Below are 26,389 nucleotides of genomic sequence, written 5' to 3'. Positions count from 1 at the left end.
AAACACACCAAAATCAGTTAGATATTTGTTGTAAAAAGATATTAGACCATTTTAAAAAGGCAGATTTGAAAAAACAACACTTTAGCTGAAAGTGTGCATAAAAATGCAGAGATTTTATCCTTCATGTAATTACCTTATGCATGTAAAAAATAAACATGTTGCCATAAATATCTCCTTCCTGCTTAACATTATTCATGTAGAAAAACAGAGCAGAAGGAGGAAAGGCCACGTGAAACTGCAGCTTTAATTAAACTCCCTGGCATGCGTTTCCCCTTGGGTGCAGGCTCTGACAGCAGACGGATGGCAGGACTCAACTGTGAACGGCTACTATAGTTGAGTGGCTACATCATTTCTATATTACAGGCGAGTAGGGGCATCTTAGTCTGTTTTTGACCTTACATATCCAGCTCATGACATGTTCCTGTGACATCACTAATGACATCACTGGGCATAGTGAGGGAGCATATTATAATTACTTGAGTTAACTGTAACTGTTGAATTTCAGTGTTTTTGTTTTACATTTTTAAATGTTATGTTTTAACTGACACTTTATCTTTCATTTTTTTCAGTGAATATTTGTGTGTTTAAAAAAAAGTAAAGTAACTTATTATTAACAAAACTAACTATAACTTCACTTTAACCTTTGGTTGTTTCACTGAATTTCAAGGGATACTTAACGTAAAATAAAATATTATTATACCTAACCATGTCAAACCCTGTGTGCGGTGGGGTTTAGTCTGTGGCAGGGCCCTGCACCACAAACCCCCTCAGCCAGCTAAGCAAAGTCAATAATGGAATAATGGAATTCCAATAGTGCACAGTAGCATAGCCAGAGTGTAATGGGACCTGGTTCAAAGAAGGAAATTGGCCCCCTGACCGAGGTCTGAATTATGAAATACATTTATAATCAGGATTCAGTGGGCTCCTCGGGCGTCTGGGCCCCAGTGCACTGCACCTGCTGCACCAATGGCAGCTACGTCCCAGATAGTACGTTATGTAGAGCTATTCACACATGAATTGTCACAGTGCAAAGGGCATATTCAGTGTAAACCCAGTTTACAGTCTCACAGAGTATGGCAGGCATCACCATTGATGAGGGGGGCAGAGGCATCGTGACGCACTGCAGGCTTAGGCTGTTGTGGGTCACGGCCCCCTCCACCTGAGAACGGTATTTAAGAAATAACACACGATTCTCCTCATATGCGCATGTATGGTTTATGCTCTGCCGCCCCTTGGTGAGGATTAATTATAAACATTTTAAGCCGACCCAGGTCACGATCTCACGGAACAAAAGCGGGAATTTAAACTGTGACGTTCTGAAGGGGGGTCCTGGTCCAGTAGACTCAGCGGGTGCCACTATATTATGGCTGAAACGTGGGATCTGGCCTCTGTGCGCTTTTGTTAAATTACCGCATCTGCTTGCTATTATTATACTTGCCCCAAATAATGTATTTTATATGGAAATATACAGTTTCACTTGGGTTGAGTAGGGAAGAGAGAGAGGAGAGGTAGTGGAGGTGGTGTGTGTGTGTGTGTGTGTGTGTGTGTGTGTGTATATATATATATATATATATATAGTGCACAACGATGTATCACGTTTCCCCGCTTCGTGCCACAGGTCTGCGAGTCCGTGATTTCACAAGAGAACAAGTAGTGCCTGCATCCTCGTGCTCAGCAGGGCAGCATCCGTGCCCCCGCATCCCCCGCAGACTGAGCTGGGATTGAGTAACAGCATTGAGTAAGAGGGCGGATAACACAGCAGGCTCTCTAGGAAATGGGGCAGCTCCAGGGGTCTCCGAGGGTGAGTATCACTCCAGGGCCTGCTGGGGCTCCAGTGTGGGTCCAGAGGGTGAATATGCCTTCCAGTCTCTGGTGATTGCCAAGTGGGCAGGGGGTGAACATCACTGTAATGCCTGTGGGCGTACCCGGTGGGCTCTGAGGGTGTAGGGCCCTGCCAGTCTCCGAGGGTGCGTCATGGTTGGGCTCACAAGGTTAATATCAATCTCGGAGCTTGGGTGGGGGGCTCCCATGATGGGTCAAGGTAGTCGGTATAACAGTTGGCCCCTGTGGGTTTAGGTTAGTGAACAGCGGGTGAATATTGGGCCGTGGGTGCTCCCCGGTGGCCTAATGGGGGTATGTCGCTGTGGGTGACTGCGTGCAAGGGATGGATACCACGCCAGCCTCTTGGGTGCCCCTGAGTGACCTCAGAGGGTGTCAGTCTCAGTGGGGGGGGGGGGGGTATAGGGGGGTGCACAGTTAGGCCTTGTCGCCAGCCCTCCTGCTGCCGGGCGTTGTTTATGGCACAGAGGGCCGCCTCCTTGGCCACCTGTCTGAATGCCACCTGGTGAACGGAGGGGGTCCCGCGCATGCGCCGCCCCGCCCCGGGCCGCTGTCAGGCTGTCTAGGAGCTAGGTTAACACCCCCCGACCAATGGGCTGTCAAATGTCCCCGCAGAGCAGCCGGCACCGGCCTTAAAGTGCTTCACCGCGGCCTGCGTGACAGGAGGGAGGGAGCCGGTGTAAACAGAAGCAGAGAGTGAGGAGGAGGAGGAGGCAGCCACGCCAGCACCAGCGGCAGAGCCACCACCGGCAGCAAAGCCACCGCCATGCCACGGTCTTTCCTGGTGAAGAGCAAGAAGGCGCACAGCTACCACCAGCCGCGCTCCCCCGAGCAGGACTACGGGCTGCAGCTGGACCCCGCGCTGGCCCGCATCTGTGCAGGTACGGGGGGCTCCAGGGAGGGAGGGGTCCCACACGGGCCTAGACGTCTACTGACCCATCTCTGCCTTTCCACACACCGGGCGCAGAGCAGGAGCGCGCCCACCCCACGCCTGGCGCCGCACAGGGCTTCCCAGGGGGTGCTTGGAAACCCCTCGTTCCGCGCAGAGCCCTGTCTCCGCGGCTCTCATTCCTGTGTAATCTCTGATCGCTCAAATCCGTATTTAGAAGAAGAGATTTCGCTTGCTTAATTAAAAACAATCTTTCGAACCTGTGAGTTACCTGAATTATATAAAAAACGAATCACTCTGTTTTTAGGGGCGTATGCCATTACATCCAATAAACGGCTGAAATACAATTACAGATTTATACGCATAGATGGCTTATTCCATGGATACTATGTAAATTTTCCTTTGATTGTAAATACTAGGTTACGAAAAGTGCACTGTTAAAACAAGCGATGTATACTTGGATTAATAATCAAAAATATATGTGCTACATATATACGAATTCAGTACACATTTAGGTACAGAAATGTACCTATACATCTTCCATTATAAAATGAAGATTACATTGTAAAATTACATTAAGTTAAAAAAACTGTGTTCTCTTCACTAGATTTTATGGATTTAAAGTCTTTCTTCTGAATTCCGAGGTTAATTGGGTCGTTTTGTTAAACTGGGGGTGTCACGTAAGAACGAAAGAAGTTAGATATTAAAAGGAAACGGATACATGTACGGAGTCCGTGTTATTTCTGCCATAACCGGGTGTCGTGTCCACGTCCTGTGTGCCAGCGCCTGGCTCGGCCGTGAAGCCGGATTCTCGTACAGTTCATCTGGTTTTAAGGCGGGGGGGGGGGGGGGGGTTATCCCGAGGACACCCCGCGGGACCCTGTTGGGGTTTTACACCTTTGAACTTGGTTTCGGTACAGGTCGTGGGCGGTTTCTGAAGATTTTGTTGAATGTACAAGGCCTCGAGCGTCGGCTCGTGCAGTCTAGGCGCTGCACCGTAGTGCCTGTGCCTCGCCTCCTGCACTGTACCGCACTGTGTTATTTTATGCCACCTTAGGACCGGTACTGTATGTACAATGCGGTGCCGGTCGTGCCCTGCACGGTGTCCCTTCATGCCATGCTTTGTGGTATACTGCGCTTAGGTTACTGCTGCCGTACTGGGCTGTAATGCGCTGCACTGTATTATAAGGGGTTACATGGAGATGCGCTGTACTGTGCCCTGCTGTGTTACAATGTGATCTGCTGTGTTTTACTGCGCCCTGCTGAGTTACAATGTGATCTGCTGTGTTTTACTGCGGTCTGCTGTGTTACAATGTGATCTGCTGTGTTTTACTGCGCCCTGCTGAGTTACAATGTGATCTGCTGTGTTTTACTGCGCCCTGCTGAGTTACAATGTGATCTGCTGTGTTTTACTGTGCCCTGCTGTGTTACAATGTGATCTGCTGTGTTTTACTGCGCCCTGCTGAGTTACAATGTGATCTGCTGTGTTTTACTGCGGTCTGCTGTGTTACAATGTGATCTGCTGTGTTTTACTGCGCCCTGCTGAGTTACAATGTGATCTGCTGTGTTTTACTGCGCCCGGCTGAGTTGTATTGTGCGCTGCTGTGTAGTAGAGTGTCATGTTGTGTTGCACTGCGGACTGTTGTGTTGCACCCCGCCCGGCTGAGTTGCACCTGCCCTGCATGTTGCATTGCATTTGTTTGCGCTACACTGTGCCCTGCTGTGCATTGCAGTGCTGTGCTTGCAGTATTATCAGCAATAAGGCGGCGTGAGCCAGTAAATCCCTGCCAACATCGATCTGACAAACGAAAAAAATGAAGAATAGGTCTTAGGGGTGATATTTCCTTCAACTAGAATCAACCATTGAATGAGGTTCTCTCTTTGGATCTGCACTTAACAAATATTAGTTCAAATTATCCTAGTTAATGAACTGCTTTGCCTTAGGCGCTGCACCCCGTAGACCTTATGTATTCTTCAGAAACATGTATTTTGTTCTTCTTTGAGTATACACCCGCACCACTGGTAGTTACACCTTACATCAGTAGTCAAAATGCATCCGTTGGTATTTGAACTTGTTTCACAATAAGTCCTTGTGCAAAAGTGTTCTTTGCACAACACTAACATGTCAGAGCCCTTGATTGCATAACGGAGCTATATGTATGTTGGAGACAGTGTCTTTCTCCACACTTTCAGCAACAACAGCACTTTACCACATTTGTTACTTTACCAGTCCTCCTGCTGAAGGGTCGACAACGGGTTTCAGTCAAAATTCAATCCAAGATGCAGAGAGCGGACAGATCTAGTGTTCTTAGAGATGATTCCCCGATAGAATCCACGAATCCTAAGGGTGGCGCCTGTGAAGGACAGGGCCCCTGCAACAGCCGTGTGTCCGCGGGGTTTCCGGAGACGAGACGCCAGGGCCTTAGCTCTTTCCGAAGGTCCATCGCTCCTCTGAATACTCTGTACGAACTGCCCCTCGGGGAGCTGGACAATATTCGGGAACAAGGACCTTTAGGATTCGAGCCCTTGAGTTTGAACAAATAAGAGGTGTCGCTCGCACGTGAGGCTGACCTTAGAGCTGTCCGATCCCTGAATCTTTCGCCTGATGAAGCCAATCAATCGAATTTTGGCCGAAACGCATGAACCCTTCAGGCACGAGATTGTTAAGAGAACACCTGGGGTAGAGTGGTTACTATTCATGAAAGAATGGAGATAGGGGCTAAGTTACAACCTAAATTTAGTCTTGGAATGCAACCAAGAACACTGAAAGGTTAGTGTTGTACAAATTGTCACAAGGACTTTTTCTGAAATAGATTCAAGCATCACAGAATGCATTTTTAACTATTGTTGCACTTTATAGGTACATTTGATTCAATGTCTATACTTAAAGATGAACAATGAATATTTTTCTGCGATAGTTGTACATAATTCAGAACCTAAGGTAAACTAGTACATTAACTGTGATGTTAAATTGAAAAAAAAACGTTTTTTAGTGCAAATGCATGAGAGGTACACATGAGCTTCGAGTTGAAGTGAAGCCGGCGCCGCAGAGGTGCGCGGTGCTGTACAGTGAGCTGCTGATGCTTGACTCCGCCACTGACGCTGTCCTCTCTCTTCCAGCCAGCCACCCGTCGGCCACCCATGGGGGCAGCCTGTCCCCGGGGGAGGCGGCCCCGGTGCCTCCCGAGTCTCCCCCCAGCTGTGAGGGCAGCGTCTGCGACCGAAGCCCCGACATAGAAGACTTCTGGCGACCGCCCTCCCCCTCCGTGTCCCCAGGTAAGATTGTGTGGAGCCCGGGGTGGTCGTGGGAGGGCGTGGACTGGGTGTGTTGAGCCCACGGCCCGCGGAGACAACACAGAGCATCGGTACAACCCGTGAATCCCATGCACAGATGGGGTTCTGCTCTGTACGCCGTACAGGCCAGCCAAGTCTGTGTACGGGACCCGTGCGGGAGCGCGCACACACGTGCATCCCTGTACACATTCCTGCACGTCACTGGACATCCAAGTCTGTGTACGGGACCCGTGCGGGAGCGCGCACACACGTGCATCCCTGTACACATTCCTGTGCACGTCACTGGCCAGCCAGGTCTGTGTACGGGATCACTAGAACTCAGACCGGTTTTTGTCAACAAACTCAGAACTGCACAACGGATTTGGAAATGTGTTTTTCAAAATCACCAATAAGTCCTCAAATTGCCTTCAATTATAAATGTAAATTATGTATACATTGCTTAAAGGTCATGGCAGATTTTCCACAGACTGACTTTAACAGTATTTCTTTTAATAGTTTGGTAGCGGTTGCCGATAAACAAATAATATACTATGCTAACGTTTTGCAGTGAAAAACAAACTTCAAACGTCATATTTTGAGAGCTTGTTAAATAGCATGAAGGGATCGAAAACTAGTCCCACGCTACAATGTAGAGCGCACCTGCAGACGCGTTAGGCAGTGAGATTGTATCTCACGAACTGAAGTCTGCGCTCGCGACTTCCACGACATCGGCATCACTTGCACTGGGTGTGGAGTCCACAGCCTGTGCACGTGACCCAAGGGGGCGCTCCTTGTGTGTCCGAAGCAACAGTCCCAGCCCTGGGATGCTGTGTTCAGTGCGTGTTTCATGGCGGGGTGTTAGAGGGGGATCATCGCAAAGTGTGAGAATAGCAGGTGGCACTTGTGCCGACCGAAATAGTTTATTTGAGCAGTTCTACCGCATTTTTGAAGACGCCGATACCGGAATGTGCGCGGGAGGGTGGTCAGACACAGAAGGGCTGCAGCCTGGAGGGTGCGGCACGTGCGCAGGGAGGTGTGATCTGAAGCGGGAAGGGCAGGAGGTGCCGGCACGTGCGCAGAGAGTCGAGCCGGAGAGAAGGGCAAGAGGTACCGGGATGTGCGAGGCGGGGGCGAGGCTGGTCTGAGGAGAGGAGGCAGGAGGTACCGGAACGCAGGTGATCTGCACAGAGGATGGACAGACAGAGCGCAGGAGGCCTGGGGATCTCAGTGTAAGTAGCCGGGGGGCACCGGAATCCCGCTGCTGTCCTGGAAGGGGAAGCCGCGCATGCCCAGCACAGGGGATATTTAATGAAGTGTCTCATGAATGCGCTCTGCATGGTTCATGACGGTGACGTGTCACCTTTTACTGCTGTGCCCGGGTAGGAAGGCACGCGACAAGTGTGGCTTTTAAAAGACGCCCTTCTGTGGCTGGTCCGTGCTCCCAGGAATCGCCATTTCCGACATCATTTAATGGGAAAGTTCAGACAACCAAATAATCTCAACTGGTATCGCATCGTGTCAGTGATTAATTTGTAAATAAAAAGGTGCCGGTGTCCAAAGCCCTCCTCATTGAACACACGGCTGCTGGAACTAAATGTGTGAACATGGAATATAAGGCGGTGTAATCCTGAAGCCATCTCAGGCCTCTTCAATCCATATAAAGCCACTCCCTGCCCCTTCAGCTCACCCTTGCAGCTTTCTGCTTTCTCCCTTTGTGACGCTTCTTCATTTTTCCCTTCATCCGTCTTTCCCAGAGTATATCTGACTAAAGTGTTTTATCCAGCCCTCATCTGGAATATTTGCCTCTAAAGGAGTATTAGTTTCATCAGAAAAAAAGGGCTGATTTATAATTTTCCAGAATAAACCACTGTTTTTTTAGGGTATCTGGATCCAAGAGTTGAGCCAAGGCATTATCTTTCAGAGTCTTTTTCCTCTCTAGAATAGTTTTTTTATACACTTTCCTAGCATTTACTATTTTTGATCGATCTTTAGGAATAGTTTTTAATGCCTTAAGTAGTACACCATGTGCTTTAGAGCATTCCTTATCAAACCATCTATTGCCCTCTAGCACCTTCTGGCTAGATTTAGCCTGAAGACTACGAATAATTTCTAGGCAAATCTGATCAAATGCTAATATAACCTCCTTAGGATCTGGATTTTCCGCTAGACATATAGAGATTTCATCCTCCACTTTAGATAAGACCTCCTGAAAAAAAGTTTCAGGGACTATTTTTGTCCACTTCAACCTACGATTCTGGTCTTTGACTTTAAGGTTCAAGCCCCCACTCTCTGCGACTGATTTGAGAGAAATCAGTTCAGTGTTCTTAAAAACAAGTACAACAGGATTATGATCACTAAAAACTGACACCTCAGTACAATAATTTAAAACACTATTTAACAAAAAAGAAGACAAAAAAATATAATCTATAATAGTACTATTTTCTTTGCCCTTAAACAATGCACAGTCTGAAAGTGAAAAAGAACACTAGGCCTAACCTCCTGCTGACCGAGCTATTCAGATTCTTCCCAGAATGGTGTGTGTGGCGCCTACAGAAGCTTATTCACACTGCCTCGAATCCTGGACTTTCCAGGAAGCCTGGCTCAACAGCATCATAAATCTCATTTATAACAAGAGCAATATTTCTTACTACAAACCACACAGTCCCATTAGCCTGATAAGAGGTGGGAGCCATGATAGTCACCAAAATACTTTTGAGAAGCTGGATAGGTGACAAAGGCATCTTGATTGCATTTGTGAAGTGTTTACTGAGAGGACGTGCTCCTGCTCTCTCCACCACAGCTCAGACTTTCACTCCCAAACATCTGGTGTTGAAGTACACAGAGCAGAAAAACAAATCCATACATGCACATTTTTTAGATTTTTTTTGCAGTGCTTGACCCTATAGATGGGAACAAATTGTGTTCGTAAGGGCAAACACTCAGATTAATCTACACATTATCCTTCTACCCAATAATCTTTCAACCGATAAAACTGCATATGTGAGCTAAGGAGGACAAATGGCCAGCTGGCTCCTAGTTTACAAATACAAATAAAATGTCCTCTTCAGCGTATACATAAACAATTTTCCCTTAAGAGAATCCGGAAAGGTCCTTCAAAACACCAACAATCCACACGAGGTCAGTTCCCATCTTACTCTTTGCAGACAACTCTGTTCTACGTCCTGTCCTCTCCCAATGTCTGGCAACACCTTTTTGAAACAAACAAAAAACAAAAGCAAAATCCTGGTGAGGGGGACAACTGAAAAAGACATCTAAGTACGGGTAGGTCTAAAAGTGAAGCAATCAAAAGATTTCAAACATTCACCTACCCAGTGCTTGATTTGTAAATAAAAAGGTGCCAGTGCCCAAAGCCCTCCTCTTAAACACGCGGCTGCTGCAATTAAATGTGTGAGCACGGAATACTGAGGAGGCGTGATCCTGAAGCCATCCCGGTCCTCTCACTGCCCCTTCAGCTCACTCTTGCAGCTTTCTCCTTTCTCCCTTTGTGACGCTTTTTCGTTTTTCCCTTCCTCCGTCTTTCCTATATGTGTCTTTTGCTCGCAGCAAATGATTGAGGCAGAGGAATAACCCCGGCCCTCTAAAATAAGTGCCGGTGCTCAGCACCGGAAACAACAAGCACAAATTAAGCACTGCACCTACCTTGTAATAGCTTTTACAGCTTCTATCTTCTTGAATCCACATACAGGCAGCAAATCAAAGAAGGATGAAGCAGCTGGTAGGGTGATTTACCTGCCGCCTTCATGAATGGATTCTGCTCTACTGCCTTACTCTAGCAGAAGCAAAAACGGATTAAATAATCCCTCACACCACTGAAATATGGTCAGATATTGGACAAACATGGGGTTTGGATCCCCGCCAAAGGTAAACTGTGGAAACCCTTGCTCCTCAGACCACAAGCGACACAATATGCAGCCCTGCAAGCTGACTGCACCTATATATCCGCAGACCTCCAATGCCGCAGTAGGGTGATGTGCCATAAAGAATGACCTACTCATCTCATGCAATTATTTTTTGTTGGAACGTGTTAATTAAACCAAGTACTAAAGTCATCAAAAAGGATCAACTGGCCCTTTAAGTAAGGAACTTGAACCTGCAACCTGAGATATTTCTTTCGCGAAGATTGTCTCTAGGCCACATAGGTTACAGTTTAGTGTTTACGAGTGAAAAAATGTAAATGCCTCAGTCATCGAGAATAGCATGGGCAAACTAAATCACTCAAAGTCATCCCTTGGATTGAGGATTTACGATCTGCAGCCTCAGCAATAACCATATCCTCCTCTATTAAAAGGCCTCGAAGATCATACACAATTGCTCTGGCATAAGTGAAACTGATGCACACTTAGAAACAAAGAAACATATCGAATTTGGGTTGATCTGCAGTGTTATTGTGATAGAAAGTCTAATGAAAATATCGCACAAAGTTCAGGACGATTTTCCTCAGAAAAATACTAAGGTCAGGCCCATCTACAGAACTAGACATGCAACTTCACCTACACCATCTAAAAAACAGGTCAGGCAGCCTTGCTTATCTCATTGGGAACTAGTTTCCAGGGCTCATAGAGATAGATTACTGTCACGTTTTGTTCAGCAATGTGTGAAAATTAGAAAAGGGAATCTTGCCGTTTGTCAAGCATCAGCTAATGAGTCAACAGTGGATGGTCCCTTCCAAAACAAAACATAACACAACCCACTCCCACGGAAAGACACCAGCACCAGGTGATGTACACAGATGGAATACTCCTGAAAAGCCTAGTAGGTGAAAAATTGCAGCCTTGACAAACAAAAGAGCGTAAGGTATTGTCCATCTGTGTTGCCTCCCCCCTTTTTTTCTCTTCAATTTTTATTTTCCTTTTCTTTTTCAGCACTGGATATCTCAGACTGGCTATGCCCAGCCTGTGCAGGGAAATAATTGGAAATGGATTGCCCCCAAAAAGGGACTAAAAGATATGCCTGAACACTAAGCGGCCAGTGGCCAATCCAGCAAAGGGTTCAAACAAAATTACATTTTGTGAATGTTTAGGTGGCAAGGGGGACGATTTCCAACCACACACCATTCGCATTCCCCACACTTTAACAGAAATTAGTTTTCTGAGATAGATTTTTTTTTAAGTTTGTCACATTCACTTTGCATTGTTGGTTTCAATTATATAATTTAGCATTTGTATGCAAAAGTCCTAGTGACCAAATGCCTAATAAACATTTGTAAAAAAAAATACAAATGACCCTTATCACGTACCACATACCTGCAATGCTTGGGACTAAAGAAGCCACAACTGGCTGAAGGTACCCCCCAGCACTTGGGGCCTGGTTCTTGTGGATTGGCTACAAATCTCACAATGGATGTGGGATAATGTAAGTTTCTACTACAGCATCAAAAAACATATTTAATGGAATAACTTCTCTCGGTGAGACCAACCTTTGTGGGCAGATATCTATGTGTTGTGAAGAAAACTAACCATATTCTTTTTTCTTGTGTTGCAGATTCTGAGAAATCTGTCTGTGTGGATGAGAACACCACCCACCCACTGTCATTCAAGCCCTACTGGAGCAGCCTGATGGGCTCAGAGCTCCGGCAGCTGGTGTCGCAGGGACGGCCCTTGGTGCACAGCGCTGCACTTGGGCTCTGCAGGGACCGAGGCTCCGAGACCTATGACAGGGAGCGAGTGACAGCGCTTTACAGCAGGGAACATGAACCAGAGACTGCAATGTACAACCGAGAACAGGGTGCAGACCCCATCCTGTTCGGCAGGGAGCATAGCCCCAACCTACCACTGTACAGCGACTTTGGCTCTGCCCCTGCCCTGTACAGTGAGCGCTCTGCACTGTACCAGGAACATGGTCTCCACATGCAAGATAAGAACTGCACCATTAAGATGGAGTCAGAGATGCTGTGTACGCGCCTACTTCTCAACAATGGAACATACAAGTGCATCAAGTGCAATAAGGTAAGTCGGAGTCCAAAACACCAGGTCAATGTTCTCTGATACCCATAATGCAATGCTGTGTGAAAATTGTGTTACAAGATTGGTCCCAAAGAGGTATATATGTGATTGTGTACCAAATAGCCAGGGCTTTCACCACTCAGAAGTTATACTCAGAAATTATAATCCATGTGCAATTCTGGTGGTCACCAGCCAATCATTGAAGAAAATCCATCACTAACCAATACATTAGTTTATTCCTTCCTAGGTGACCACTATCCTTTATAACTCGCCTCTGAATAATTTGAAGCAGGACTAAGTATTTTATCAACAGAACACCTTGACTCTGGTCAATGAGAATCCAAGAACCGCAAAGGAAACCTAGATTCCGAAGCTGCTTTAGTGCATCACACAATTGGTAGAAATGCATTATAGAAATATCCATCACATTGCATTGCATATTATTATTTCGGGTTTTATAGAGTGCATAGCTACCCAAGAGTGTTTCCCAGCGCTAAGAATGAGTTGTGAGGTGGCAAAGCAGAAACCAAAGAAAAATATTAGAAAAGTCAGGTTTTCTGAGATTTATGGATAACACTAATGGATGGGCACATTCTTATCGAATCTAGGAGAGAATTCCAAAGTTTAGGCCCAAGTAAGCAACAGAACAACCGCACTGATGCGATCTTTTAATCCTGGGGACTGCACCCAAATTGCGATTGCTAGATAAGAGAGAGTGACTGGGATGATAGTAAGTCACAAAGAGCTCAAATAAGAAGGACCAGCATTAGACACGCCCTTGTGCGTATTGCAAAGAGTTTTAAACTGAATAAATGTTGCCACAGGCAACCAATGAAGGTCTCGCATAAGGTTGGACATAGAAGCCTGTTTAGGAAGATGGAATAACATTCTAGCAGCCACGTTCTGAACCACTTGCAAACGTTTAAGTGAAGTTTTAGAGGCCCCAAGGTGAAGGAAACTGACACAGTTCAATCTGGACAAGATCAAGGCCTGAATAACTGTTCACTGTGCTGAGAATAATAATCCAAAGAATCTATCTTAACCACGTTAAATAGCAAACAAGTAGAGGCTACCTTAAAAATCTGAGTTTTCATTGACACCTCACTATCAAGTCAGACATCCAAATTCTTGACCACTCAAATAGGAGCTGGAGTAGTGCCAAAGGTGTCCGGCCACTGATGGGGTCCCCAAAGTAGAGGGTTATTACCCAGAATCACAACCTCTGTTTTATCTCCATTCGGTTTCATGGAATTGATGTTGGTCCAGGGAGGTACCTTCAGGAGACAGATGTTCAAGGAGTCTGAGCTGTGATCTTTCTTAGATTGAAAAAAGAGGATGATGTGGGTGTCATCTGCATAAGAATACAGAGAGAGAACACAGCCCTCCTCAATATCAGCCAGGGGGTGCATGCAGATGTTGAACAGCAGTGGAGTCAAAACCGACTCCTGGGAGACTCCTGAGGTGAGAGGATCGAGCCTGGAAGTATGGTTAGAGGCAAAGAGCTGGAAGGTCCAATCTTGTAGAAATGAAGCTAACCAGGGCAGAGCCAGATCACAAAAACCCATATCCTCCAGTCTTTTGAGGAGCAGTTCTTGAGATACAGTGTTGAAAGCTACACTGAGATTAAGTAGTATCAGTGCAGTGGTACCACCGTTGTCAAGATGAGATCTGAGTTGCTCAGTGATTCTCAGCAGAGTGGATTCAGTGTTGTAGCCAGCCCTAAAACCAGATTGAGACAGATAAAGAAGATCATTTACTTCAACAAATACCAAAACTAGTCCATTCACATGCTTTTCAAGAATTTCAGAGAATAAGAGTGGAAGCTAAATTGGTCCAAAGTGAGACCAATTAAGAGGATTAATGTTTTTTTTTTAGAGGGGGCAAGATCATAGCATGTATCCATGCTTTAGGGACTCTGCCCTCTAAAAGAGAAGAGTTGAAAAGGGCTGTTACCTTTTGCAGAAGTTCAGGGCAATATTTGTCCATAAAGGAGAATGGAGGAGGGTCCAGAATTTATAGAACTGAGCAGTGTAAGGAGGGCAGGGACATCCAGGTGGAGCTATACCACCACCAGGTGGGAAAGTCTTGATTAGACATTTAGGATCATGAAACAATTGACTGTCACTGCAGAACACCTTTGAGGCATCAACAGTTCTGGTGCCGTCCAACACCCATTCTGACTTAGGCTGAAAAGTCTGAGACATAGACAGAAGGGAGGCCTGAATGTCCGCTACATTTTTTCCCCAAAAAAGCAGATGAGTTCGGTTTCACACAGACAAATATATGGGACCTCTGTGTTGCAAAAAAAAAAAAACATCTGCTGTCAGTTGAGTGCATAAAAAAGTCAAAGCAAGGATGCAGATCATGTTTAATGAGATCCTTACATCTCAATAATTTTTGAGTGAGGAATATCCCCCGTTGTGTATTTTCCGAATAAAACTGACATACTTTGACTACATCTTGTCAGACTTTCAAGACCTTTCAATCTACATATATTGTAGGGTATTTTGGGTTTACAGAGGATAAATAACAAATACAGAAACCAATATAGCTACTGGCAAAACACTACAGATAGTCATAGGTAAACAGCTGTCATTTCAGAACATCGTTGTGGTTAATGTGTCAGACATGAAACTCAACCGAACTGATGAAACATGAAGTGGATTGTTTTTAACCCAGAGTACACTTTTTCTGCTATAACTAGCAGCATTCCTGGCCTAGCACCTCTGTATGTTTACTGCTGACCTGGCCTAGTCAACGTGGCTTTGGGCAGCGAAGGTGGAGCATGTTTTAGAGCGGGACGGTCATCACGCATCATTATGATCAATCTTTTTTTTCAGTCCCTGTTCTCCACACACCTTTAAGGGGAGATTTGACTAATTTCGAATGATTTCATAAATATTTAAAAGGGGGGAATGAACAAGCCTGAAATAAAAAGGTAACCTACTGGAAGTAGGTGCCAAGAAAGGAAGAAGCCCAAAGACAGAAAAAATGGACAGTGATGATCGGGAAGCAGGAACAAGAGCTCAGGAGCAGGATCTAGAATTCAGTAGCTGGATCTAGGGTTCAAGAGCATGAGGGCGTAGGCAGTAAACTAAGGGGGAAGTGAATGTGACATCCACGGAAGCAACTGCCATTCGTCCAGATATTGCTTCAAATCATGACATGTACAACAAGGCCACAAAATAAAATAGATCATAAATGGTAACCAAATTTAAAACATTTAAAAATAAAAGCAGGTATCCCCACCCCAGACCGATAAGTCTATTCCTATTCTAAAGGTGAAGCAGCAGCTGAAGTTAATGTGAGTCGCTGTCGCATGCAGCAGGCCTCAGGGGGCTGAGGAATAGGGGGGTGTTTTGCTCGGGGAGCCGAGTCTTGAACCTCGCACCAGCCCCTAGCCCCTAGCCCCAGAAAGATGCAAGTAAGGACATGAGCTCCATCTCACTTCACCATGACTCACAACAGTCTTGGCCAGTCAGCAGCAGCCGGAATGGATCACCATGCTGCCAGTAGACTATATCTGGAAACTGTAGGCAGTGCTGGAGCCTGGTTCCAGGATTACTGAGCTCCTTGGTTGGGAAGTTTCCTTAGATTGTTATGATATCAGAACGGTGAAAAACACTTTCCCTGCCTCCCACAGAGGTGGGTGGTAGCACGGACTGTGTTAACTATTAGAGCATTGACGGCTGAGGAATGGAGGCAGCAGGCAGAGGGAGGGGATATCCCAAATAAAATATGCCCATCCAAAGATTGAGGGGGGGGGGGTCTGAGTTCCTGGCTTTAGTGCCAGTACAGACAGCGTTTGTTCTTGTGATGGGTAAGGTGAATGGGAGCTGTCTAGGGGGGTCAGCCAACAGCAATTCTGTATCTAGTAACCATAGTTCTTATAACCTTTTACTGCTAAACTAAAATACAAGTTCACTTCCTGAGCAGCAGAACAATACTCCACGCCAAAAGCCATAGTAAAACTATGTAACTTCCTAAAACTAGCGAAACAAAAGTTGCATGTCTTACTCACAGGGTAGAGTCATTTTTATGTCTGGACACAAAAGTGATATTAATAAAAAAAGGAAGAACAATGTTTTATTGATATTGTTAAAACGTGAAAATAAACAACAGTAAGATTCGCAAGAACAGTTGTCAGTCTAAGTGACCAGAAAGACGTAAATGCTTGACTTAGATTTACTAGGTTGTTGTTATTTACAAAACTTTATACATTATGCCTCAGCCGGATGTCCTGGAGTGCTCCCGAATCTTATCACAGGCAGACGCCCTCTCGTTAAAAATTCACGGAACAGTGGGTTTCAATATAAATGGCTTTCCTGTTTCTCCACAGGGAGAACGATTTTCTCCTATACCCCCACTGCAATTTGGGATGATGCCTTACACTTTACCATCTCTAGAAATACTCCTATGCTAACAAGTTTTGTTGTACATTTATACGTGTTAACAGAGTGCTAAACTACCTGCAAACGTTTTGAGGACGCACAAAGTTTCAATTTTGTGGCAGTTCCGAAAATGTGCCTTTTAAATCTGACAGCCATAAAAACTGTTTGTGAACCAGGTCCGCAGTCTTTTCATATTAGGCTCAAAATCAATGTTTTATATTTATATGTGCATAGTGGCAGCTTCACAACTGTGGTCACAATCCTCCGGGGTTGCAATTACATAAAGTAGAACTCTGCCTTTCTGCATTCAACAACTTAGATCTTGCCTCTGCCCCTCAGGTGTTCTCCACCCCCCATGGGCTTGAAGTGCACGTGCGCAGATCCCACAGTGGTACAAGGCCCTTCGCCTGTGAGATTTGTGGAAAAACCTTCGGCCATGCCGTGAGCCTGGAGCAGCACAAAGCCGTCCACTCTCAGGTAAATGCTTTGATACATCTGCTCAGGTCACAATGTACTGCAGATGCAGATACCTTGTCAGGTTTGAAGAGAAATGGCAATAGGTGATAAGCATTGCAATTTAGCCTCAATTTTATGGGTAACCAAATGTATATTGAAGGCACAGTAGATTTCCACTGGTGAGAGGTAATTTTATGTTTTCACTACTCTTAATTTAGAACTGCAAGTTAGAAGTTTCCCCAAAAACATTATATGACAACAGCATATGTAGAAAATGGTGAATCATTTATATTAGTTGTCTGCTATCAAAAGCTCTAGAGTCCCATTACGATTTAGATGTATTTCGTTTTCTAAATCATATATGTATTGTCAAGTCAGCTGAATACAATGGAGTGCTTCTTTCCTGATGAGAACCCTAGAAATAATATTTATGGTTCAAAACTTCAACCCTTTGCACTCACGGATTGTCTAAATAGATTCTTTGGCCTGACTTATCTTGGTTAAGTTATCCACAAATAATCTTCTAATCCACTGTCTGCCATCAAAGCTTACTTCCCGCGTGTTATTTTATGAATCTGTTTAAATCATTGTTAACACTCTGCACATATCCCACATGACACTCAATACTTTGAAAACATCGTATAGGCAACAAAGATTTACCATCAGACATAGGTGACTGAGTAAATCATTTGCAAAAATTAACGCACAAAACACAAAAAAAATCAAATCTCCATTTGACTAAGTTTTCTGTGTCTCTTCTCTTTTTTTATTCATTATTTTCATTTTCCTGCTTCTTGGAATTAGTTGCATTACACAGTCCTAGTAAAATCAGTTAGAAGTGTATAAAACAGTTCCTAGGGAAACACAGTGCTTTAATACAACGTACCAAGTTAGTTACCGACCAATGAAGAATTTTGAGGATCAGTCAATATTTTGTCAACCACCTTTCTGCTACGAACAAAATGCATTTTTTCTGGATAAATGCACACAGCATGCCTAGAAGCATCCTCTTCCTTCATTTTTGGTAATAATAAAAGACACTTGCTCATTTGTATACTTTACTTTATAAATAATAAGAAAACATCAAAACGTTCAGTGAGGAATGACTAACTGAAAAATAGGGCTTTCAAATGAACAGGAATATTGCACGACTGTTCATTTCAGGGCTAGTAGGGTAGAGTTTCAGAGTTTCAGCACCACACTCAATATGCATATTCTGACAGTCTCATATGTGAACCCTTGGTCTGGATAGGCACTCTCCTTTTGGAGCTGTCAGACTATAGTTTCTAGACCTCTGATGCACCACTGAATGTGACACCTAAAGGGCCAGTGTTTCACAGAGAGAGAATTGGTACTCTGCTTAACTCTTTTTCCAACCAGTGGGTGGCACTAATATTTTTTTTAATGCAGAATGAAGTGCTTAAATCATTTTTCTCTAATGTTGCCCTTGCCAGGAAAGAAGTTTTGATTGCAAGATTTGTGGCAAGAGCTTTAAGCGGTCTTCCACCCTGTCCACTCACCTACTCATCCATTCCGACACCAGACCATACCCGTGTCAATACTGCGGAAAGAGGTTCCACCAGAAATCTGACATGAAGAAACACACCTTTATTCACACAGGTGAGTCAATTTACGTTATTGCACGGGCAAATGCAACTTAGTGTGGATACTTAGGGCCTGATTTATAAAAGCGGCGCAAACTTACAAATATATTTTGTACGTTCGCGGCGCGTTTGCGTCAAAAAATGACATTAAGGCGGCACTAACTCTTCATAAATCAGGCCATTAATCTTCTAAAGTGCTGCCTTGAATAGGTAATAGCATGTTGTCAAAGATCTAGAATGCTTTTTCTCCTCATGTTGTACCCTACTTCACCCTTATCTCCATCAATACTTCTAAACTAGCCTGCTCTCCCTCACCTGGCCAGCTTACCTTTATCTCCCATGAGCTCCCTTTATGTGCTCTTCCGCGCTCTGCACCCTTCCCCTTCATACTCTCCTCTTACAACTAAATCAAGAACATATCTTTGACATCTCTCTTTTTAACTCCATACTCCCTGTCTCTGTTTCTTAAGCTCTTGTTTTGTGTGACACAGAAACAGAAACAGCTTTAGTTGTCTCACCAGTCTCATGTAATCAACAAATCATGAACATGTAATAGATATATAAATAACTGGAGGGGGTTTGGGTTAGCCCTTTTCGTTCTCTGGTTAGTTTAACTGTTATTCAAATTCTGCGTCTGCCTACTACAGCGTGCGGCATGGCGCAATGGGCGGCTTACGTGGCCATTAACTGTCTTTCATTTTGAATGACTATTTTTCCTGATCAAATGAGCGCATCCACCTAAAAAGAAGCATGTCAGTGCCTTTCCTGGTGGGCCAATCCTTTGCTTAGTCAATTGTTTTTCTTTCCATTCGTTATCCTTTCAGAATGTAGAACATAACCCACCTGCCCCAGTATGAAAATATTTTGATAACATTGAGCAACTCATGATTATTGAACCAAAAGGAATCATTGTACGGTAATGACGGTCATTCACAGGAAGCATTGGCAAAAATATGATTGAGTCATAAATGATTGTGCACTAATCTTCCACGCGAATTCATTCAATATCTATCCGACCGCTATCCAGAATAATACTGCTCTCAGTAATGCACCAGCCTGTCCAGTATGCCACACCCTTGAATAGTATGAAACACAACAAAATACAAGTGAAACTAACCACTTTGACTCAGTGAGTATCCCACAAGATCTGCGTTCTGCAATGTACATACCAAGGTAACATATAACACGAGGTAGTGCAGCACAACATGCTATTTACATACTGGTATGTTTTAGTGTGCTATCTCGCAAAAGAACTACAGCTGATATTATGAAATAAATGTACTTTACTTTTTCAGGGATTGCCATGAGTTTTCCTTTTGCTGCATTGCTGCATGCCCATCATCACAAAGTACACACTGTTAAAACGGGACCGTGTATGACACTGTTGATGGGAAGCATGTGATTTCATTGCCAGCCTCTGTTTGATACCACAATGTTATCCCATGAGCAGTGCTGCTCTACAGTGATCCGCCTCGTCTTTATTCGGGAGAGTGTTTGCAAAGGCTGATTTGTGTGATGCTAGGTTAGTGTGCTCTTGACTTAGCAGGTGAACCAGGCTGAAAAACACAAGCCTTTAGCCTGCTGTAGCAAGCATCGCACACATCCTAGAGCAGTGCACTCTGATTCAAGCAGAAGGCTTGTGCTCTGGTCAGAACCCAGTTTAAATATTTGTTTTGAATTTTGCATTGAGCTTCTGCAGATAGATTCTCAATCAGAGCACTCCAGGTACAATAGTAAAACAAGCACTCCCCTCTCGAGTTTCAGTGCACCAAAGAAAGAGCAAAGTGCAAAGGCAGGCAGCCAATAAAATGCAGAGCCCGGGATGTCATATGAATGGTAGATTGTGCTTGTATAGGTGCATCAATTGAATTTCTATTAACATATCAAAATATAGGATTGATTTATTTGATCAGGTATTACATACTATGCAACTAAGGGTTTGCTTATTGTATGTGGGATAAAGAACCACACAAAAACGATTTTGCTGACATTGTCTTTAGAATGTAAATTTAGTAACTTAAAAAAGACCACGGAAATTAGAGCCCGTTGCTTGGTTATATGCAGACTTTACCGCAGAATACTTCCGATTACAATTTTCAAAAAGTTTTTATTTTTATTTTGCAACTGAGCAGTTTATTTTGATACATTATTTCAACCACCTATAAGAATGAAAAGAAACACTGACTCTAAAACATAATGGTAGTGAGTGTAAGTAAGGAAGAACTATTGGGTTTCCCCTTCAGAAGTATTTAACTATCTATAGTCCACAGAGCTATTGTATCTAATGCTTTAATAAATACTTAGACTGGGCTTTGGGTCAGCCCGCCTCAAATCATTGGCCTTTTCTGTCTGTTCTCTTTCAACCATTGTCAGTCTCATTTTGGATCAGCCCACATGCAACTGGCTCTCTTACCTTATCCTTATTCTATCAGCTGTTTTGGTGTCCTTTCACCTCCTATAAAGTCATTGGTTTCCAGTGCATGAGGGACTTTTTCCCTCCTGTGTTGATCTCTCTCTCACTGCTTACAACTGTTCTGTTTGCTGCCCCTGCACTCCCTTTCCCCACTTGAAACTCCATTCCACAGCCCTGCATTCCCTACTCATATAATCCTTTCCACAACGTTCTTCTTGCTTCCCATAATCCCTCCCTTCTCGCTGCCCACAGGCCGATACTGCTCCCACTCACCAATACTGGCTTTTCAAATGCTTGCATAATTGCATTGGTAAAGTCAAAATCAGCTAGAAGCCATTTGTAAATGGTATTTTTCTCCATTAAAACCACGTAAAGATGGCGGACAGCGTGTTCATATACATGTGCAGGAACTCGCACACTGGTGGCCATCTTTGAATAATTGATTGCAAAAATCATCCAAGAATTGCTATTGATGCATATGCAAAGGCGCACACTTGAGCATACACAAGACTCATCCTTGGCTGTTTTGTGGTACAATCCATTCAGACATTAAAGCGATGGCACCTGTGAGTGTGCACGTCTGAACCGGCAGACATATTTGAATGTTTTTTGGTATATCTACCAGAAAATTATAGAAAAGCCATCAAGCACTGGCAAAGCCAGTAAGACTGCCGATGTATATAATAACGATAAAGGTCGATTGGCTTTGCCAATGTATATTACCAAACTACATCCAGAAATTAAAATATATAAGATGTGGTTTTACATGAATGTAACTATCCATAAAATGTAAAACATGTTAAAACATGTTGAATATTGCCACGTTCTCTTGGGTAGCTAAGCATAACGGAGGAGGACCCAAAGGGTACTGTTGTTTGTCGCACGGAATGTAGTTTAACTTCTGGCTCTGACAACCATGTCATTCAATCAAGCAGATGGTACACAGTATTCCGATGATGTTGTATTTGCTTACGGAAGCACGCATTAGTGTCTTATACTGAATCATGTCATTCTTCATGTATGCAAATGGTCAAATTAATGAGTGACAGCAAAGCCAGGCCTATAGTGAGGAAACATTAAGCAGCCGCTTAGGACTGCCCTACATGGGGTTGACAGCCTGCCTCCAGAGGAATCGCAAAAGACCAGATTGTCAGCCCAGAGAGAACAATATGCAGTTCTTTGAGTAATATACATAGGTAAAAATCGTAGATTTTATTTTGAGAACTTTTTCAATAAACCCCTTGTTTACTGAATATTGCCAGAAAAAAAAGTTAAATAAACATTTAGTGAGTAAAGAAGATAATAATCATGTTAACTGAAACTGCCATCTGTGAAGAAAAAATAAGTTATTGAGCTCCAGCAAGATGTCACTGAAGGTGGACTTTGGTTTCACTGTGGTCCCTCACTAGCTGGAGTACCTTTTTCATCTTAAAGTGATATAATGATTCAACAAAATGCTTCTGCCACCTTCTCCCTGACAAGCACCACAGCCATGGCACATTCTCATGTCAAAGGTGGGTGATGGATCTTGGCTGCTGAAAGTGAGGGTTTGGTCCTCATCTGTTTCTAGCTCATTTGGACATGCTTTGCAGGCTTTAGCATATGCAGACAGCCTCACCGCGAAAACGATGGCCTCCTTCCTGCGTAGTACTGTTAGGAGACACTAGGTTTTTTAAACCCACATGGCTCAAGGTTGGCCTTTGTTGTGCCTAACTTCCTGCTCGCCCGAATTGTTTTTCCCAACCATCATGCACTGCATGATGTTTTTTGGGCCTATGGATTTCCAAGGATGGATTTGAGCATTTTACTGTGTGCCAGTGAGGAAATAAATACACTAAAGCCTTCATTAACTATTTTATTTTTCCTGATCATACCGGAATGGTGATTCTGCCCACAGTTGAAAAGAGGTTGATCTGCAAGTGTGATGCTGCGGCCTTAGTCTCTGTGCTCTTCCATCATTTGCCCACGGTGCATGTGTTGGTGGGGTATTGCGCTTGTTATCTCATGCCCACGTCCTGCATACTTATGCACGGTACGGAACTATAATGCTATTGTGTACTATGGTGTTATGGTAATTAATGCTTACAGCGTTGAAGACGCATTAAACTCCCTATGGGAATCCATATTTTCTGTGTTTACGATCAGTGCTGACCTTTCCTGTATGTGAATAATGAACTACAACAGTGTTTTCATCCATCTCTTGTGCCCTTACTAAAGGCCAATATTGCCTACTGCCACCGCTGGGCGCTATTTCCCCGTCTCTAAACAGTCCTCTCCAAAGAATTCGCCCCAGATCGAACAATGCGCTTGTAAGTAGTCAGTGGAGAGATGTTAGAGCTGGGGAGAGTGTTCTTTTTTCACTGACTGCCTCAGGTGGGAATCAAGAAATATTGGTCAACTTCAACGAAGGAGACCAATGAGGACACCAGACAGGAAACATAGTTACAATCGCCCCTTCTCCGTCTAGTCCCAAGAATATGGAACACAGTGCCTCCAGAAATCAGATCTAATCCCTCAACTACCTCCCACAAAAAAAAGTAAAAATGCTTCTGTTCAACAGATTCCCTCAGTAGCTGCTTTTAGTCTTTTCAGCTGGGCATCTCCCCATGAACACTTTTGATGCTGGAATCAATCAGGCAGCTAGTTTGATGACTCTGTAGGGTTGTTGTTTATTCTTGATTGCATTGATCTATTTGTGTTTTTGATTTATTTGTTTGATACATAACTCACATTTTTTCAGTTTATGTATGATTTGTTTGCTTTTGTTCAGCGCTCTCATACTCTTAAGGGTCATGTTTGCACTATATAAACTCCTCAAATAAAAAAATGAAGATAAAATAGTGGGGTCGGCACCCACACAGTCCCAAACATCAAGCAGTGTGAGGGGCCCACTGTAGCATAACGACAGTCTTTGGTACCTAATGGAGGGTAGTAAGGTTCATGTTCCTTGCTTGCTTTTGAACTCATTGCACGCTTTGCTCAGGCCCTCGTTGAAAGATAAAAATACCTCATCTCAGAATCACCACACTTGAGAAGAACCTCACAGATAGGCTCACCTTATAGTCTGCTATTACGGAATATTCCTCTAATACCCCAGAAAACGCTAGAATGTGGGTGGAAGTAAGTAACCCACAATATAACCATCACCCAAATTACTGGATTTTTTTTTTTGATTCGTTATGTATTGTAATGTTAGTCTCATGCGCGTGGCTTTGAAGTGTTCAAGTTATATAGAAATACGTTACCTTTTTTAACTCTCTACACCCCCTGCAGGTGAGAAGCCGCACAAGTGCCAGGTTTGTGGGAAGGCCTTCAGCCAGAGCTCCAACCTCATCACGCACAGCCGCAAACACACGGGCTTCAAGCCCTTCGGCTGCGACCTGTGCGGGAAGGGCTTTCAGAGGAAGGTGGACCTCCGCAGGCACCGGGAGACGCAGCACGGACTCAAGTGAGCTGTCGGGAACGCTGCAGCCGGGAGCCCTGACGCACAAGAGAGACTAAGGACCCAGAGGACTGTGCGCACGGAAGGATTAAAGCTGAAAAGGCTTTACTTGTAGCAGAGGACGCTATCAATTAGCAACCACTCCTTCCAGCCGCCACCTCTTCAGCGGCCTCCATCTTGACATCACCAGTTTTCACTCACCCAAGAAGGCCGCCTGTGGCTGTCACCGGGAGCGACACGGGGCTTATGAGCAGCGAGGGTATTCCATCTCACTGCATTGAGGACTACTCCCAAGGTGGAACTGTCTGCCTGGGATTCCGGAAAATATTGTCCCACCATCGGCACTTGACCAGCAGTGTTGCCAACACAAGTGAAATATCGATTTGAACCCGCCGCCGCCAGTTTATTTCAGCTAATAATGTAACTGTCTTTGTCTGCAGGCCACTGGTATTGGACGTGGTGTAAACCACAGATTAGTGTAAAAAAGAGCCTGTCTCATAATTCTGAAAACTTGTGTCACCTGGGTGTTAAATAGAAAATTGATGGTGGGCCATGTATGTTCACAAACTGGGTCACAGCGATGAGAGGCCAAGAAACTGGCAAATGTATCATTATACAAAAAGGCAGAACATAGCTCAAGATACAAAAACGGTATAACTTAGCTCAAGTTACATAAACTGATAGCAAACGTAGCGACGGCTGATTTATGAAAACATGCTGGTTGCACTTTTCGGTCTGGTGGCTCGGTTCACTGTTGAATGTACTAATAGGATCTATGTTCAACTCGCTGGTCATGAGTTGAAAGGTGCGCTCAGCCTTTCATCCTCCCGATGCGGATAAAATGAGTGCAAATGCGTTTGATAACTATAGATATTTGTTATGTGTAAATAGCGCCAACAAGCCAGTCGTGGTAAAATGCACTCTATAAATATTTTCGTTGAGTTTAGCTAAATTGGTGACATTCACTTAGCGCGAAACAATGTCAGTGCACAAGTGTGTCGGTAGGCCGTGAGCCTATCTTCATTGTGCATTTACAGTGGTCGTGTGTTCAATGTACTAAGGCTACCAAGTCCTGCCTGTTTCATACAATTTGGCTCAGAGACACAGCTATTAGTGCAGCAGATGTATTGGTACCAAGGCACCAGAGTGTGTGTGTGTGTGTGTGGGGGGGGGGGGGGGGGGGGCGCAGAACCCCATATTGTGGTTGTATTTAATTACACAACCAAGGGACATGGTGTCCTCCATTTTGCCCCTCACCTGACTGAGGACGGGAATCCTAGCTTCGACTCGCATTGAAAGCCTTACAATGCTGCTCTAACAGGAGATTGCTGGCCATCTCCGTTTCCAGTGGAATGACTACGAATGCCCACAGGAAACTGTCCTTTTTGGGGGTGAATATTAGTATAAAAGAAGGAGCTGGTCTCTCTGAATAAGGGAAACTTGGGAGCATTGTGGAAAGTGTTAGCACTTTATGAAGCTGCAGGTCCTACTAACCAGCATATTGTGTCTCCGATTTACGTGCAACATGCATCACCCCGTTTCTCCACCAGTTCTGTTCATTTACTTCATATCACCACCTAGCGTTGGCTGTATTGTCCCTGGATACACAACTTTTTTTGCTTTTAAAATATTGGCTTCCTGCGGCCGCCTTTCACCGCCTTCCTTTCTGTTATAATAACCAGGATGAATGTCCTGCACGTGCCCCTCACGCGCCACAAAATGCTGCACCCACCATATCCGTGACATTGATCTTCGTTGGCAGGCTGTCATTTTCTTTCCACGGACCTCAGCTCCAAGCAGACTCGTGTCGGCCCCGCGAGGCTCCATAACCCGGAAGGCCTCGGAAGCGCCCCCTGCCGCTGGTTTGTTTGCCTTTGTTTGTTTTTCGTCCTGGACTCAGGACTGGGACTGAATAGCATCGCCTGAAGTGTTCCTTACCCTTCGAGGGAAAATAAGCCGTCCTTTCAACGGCTTGTAAATAAGCCTCCGTGTAGACTTTATCGAGTGTATCTTGCGAATTGCTATTAATATATTTATTTGAATTGTGTTTTAAATGAATAAAGTATTGCCGAACTGTATCTTGCAGTGATCTTTGTGTTGTTATTTATAGAACGCCGAA

At 44.4% G+C, this 26,389-nt stretch overlaps 1 protein-coding gene across 1 annotated transcript; it reads left to right on the top strand.

The window, feature by feature from the left end:
• The first annotated feature begins 1,663 nt into the window (after positions 1-1,663).
• GFI1 (growth factor independent 1 transcriptional repressor) lies at positions 1,664-26,348 on the top strand. Its single transcript, XM_069232358.1, has 7 exons — positions 1,664-1,801; positions 2,460-2,720; positions 5,849-6,004; positions 11,504-11,967; positions 16,695-16,832; positions 18,266-18,431; positions 24,102-26,348. Exons 2-7 carry the CDS (start codon positions 2,606-2,608, stop codon positions 24,278-24,280), a joined length of 1,218 nt encoding a protein of 405 aa, XP_069088459.1. The 5' UTR covers positions 1,664-1,801; positions 2,460-2,605; the 3' UTR covers positions 24,281-26,348.
• The last annotated feature ends 41 nt before the right edge of the window (positions 26,349-26,389 follow it).

Source organism: Pleurodeles waltl, chromosome 4_2 (genome assembly GCF_031143425.1).
Source record: "Pleurodeles waltl isolate 20211129_DDA chromosome 4_2, aPleWal1.hap1.20221129, whole genome shotgun sequence".
Classification (NCBI taxonomy): Eukaryota; Metazoa; Chordata; class Amphibia; order Caudata; family Salamandridae; genus Pleurodeles; species Pleurodeles waltl.
Note: the sequence above shows the minus strand (reverse complement) of the source record. Positions and strands in the feature narration are given on the sequence as shown.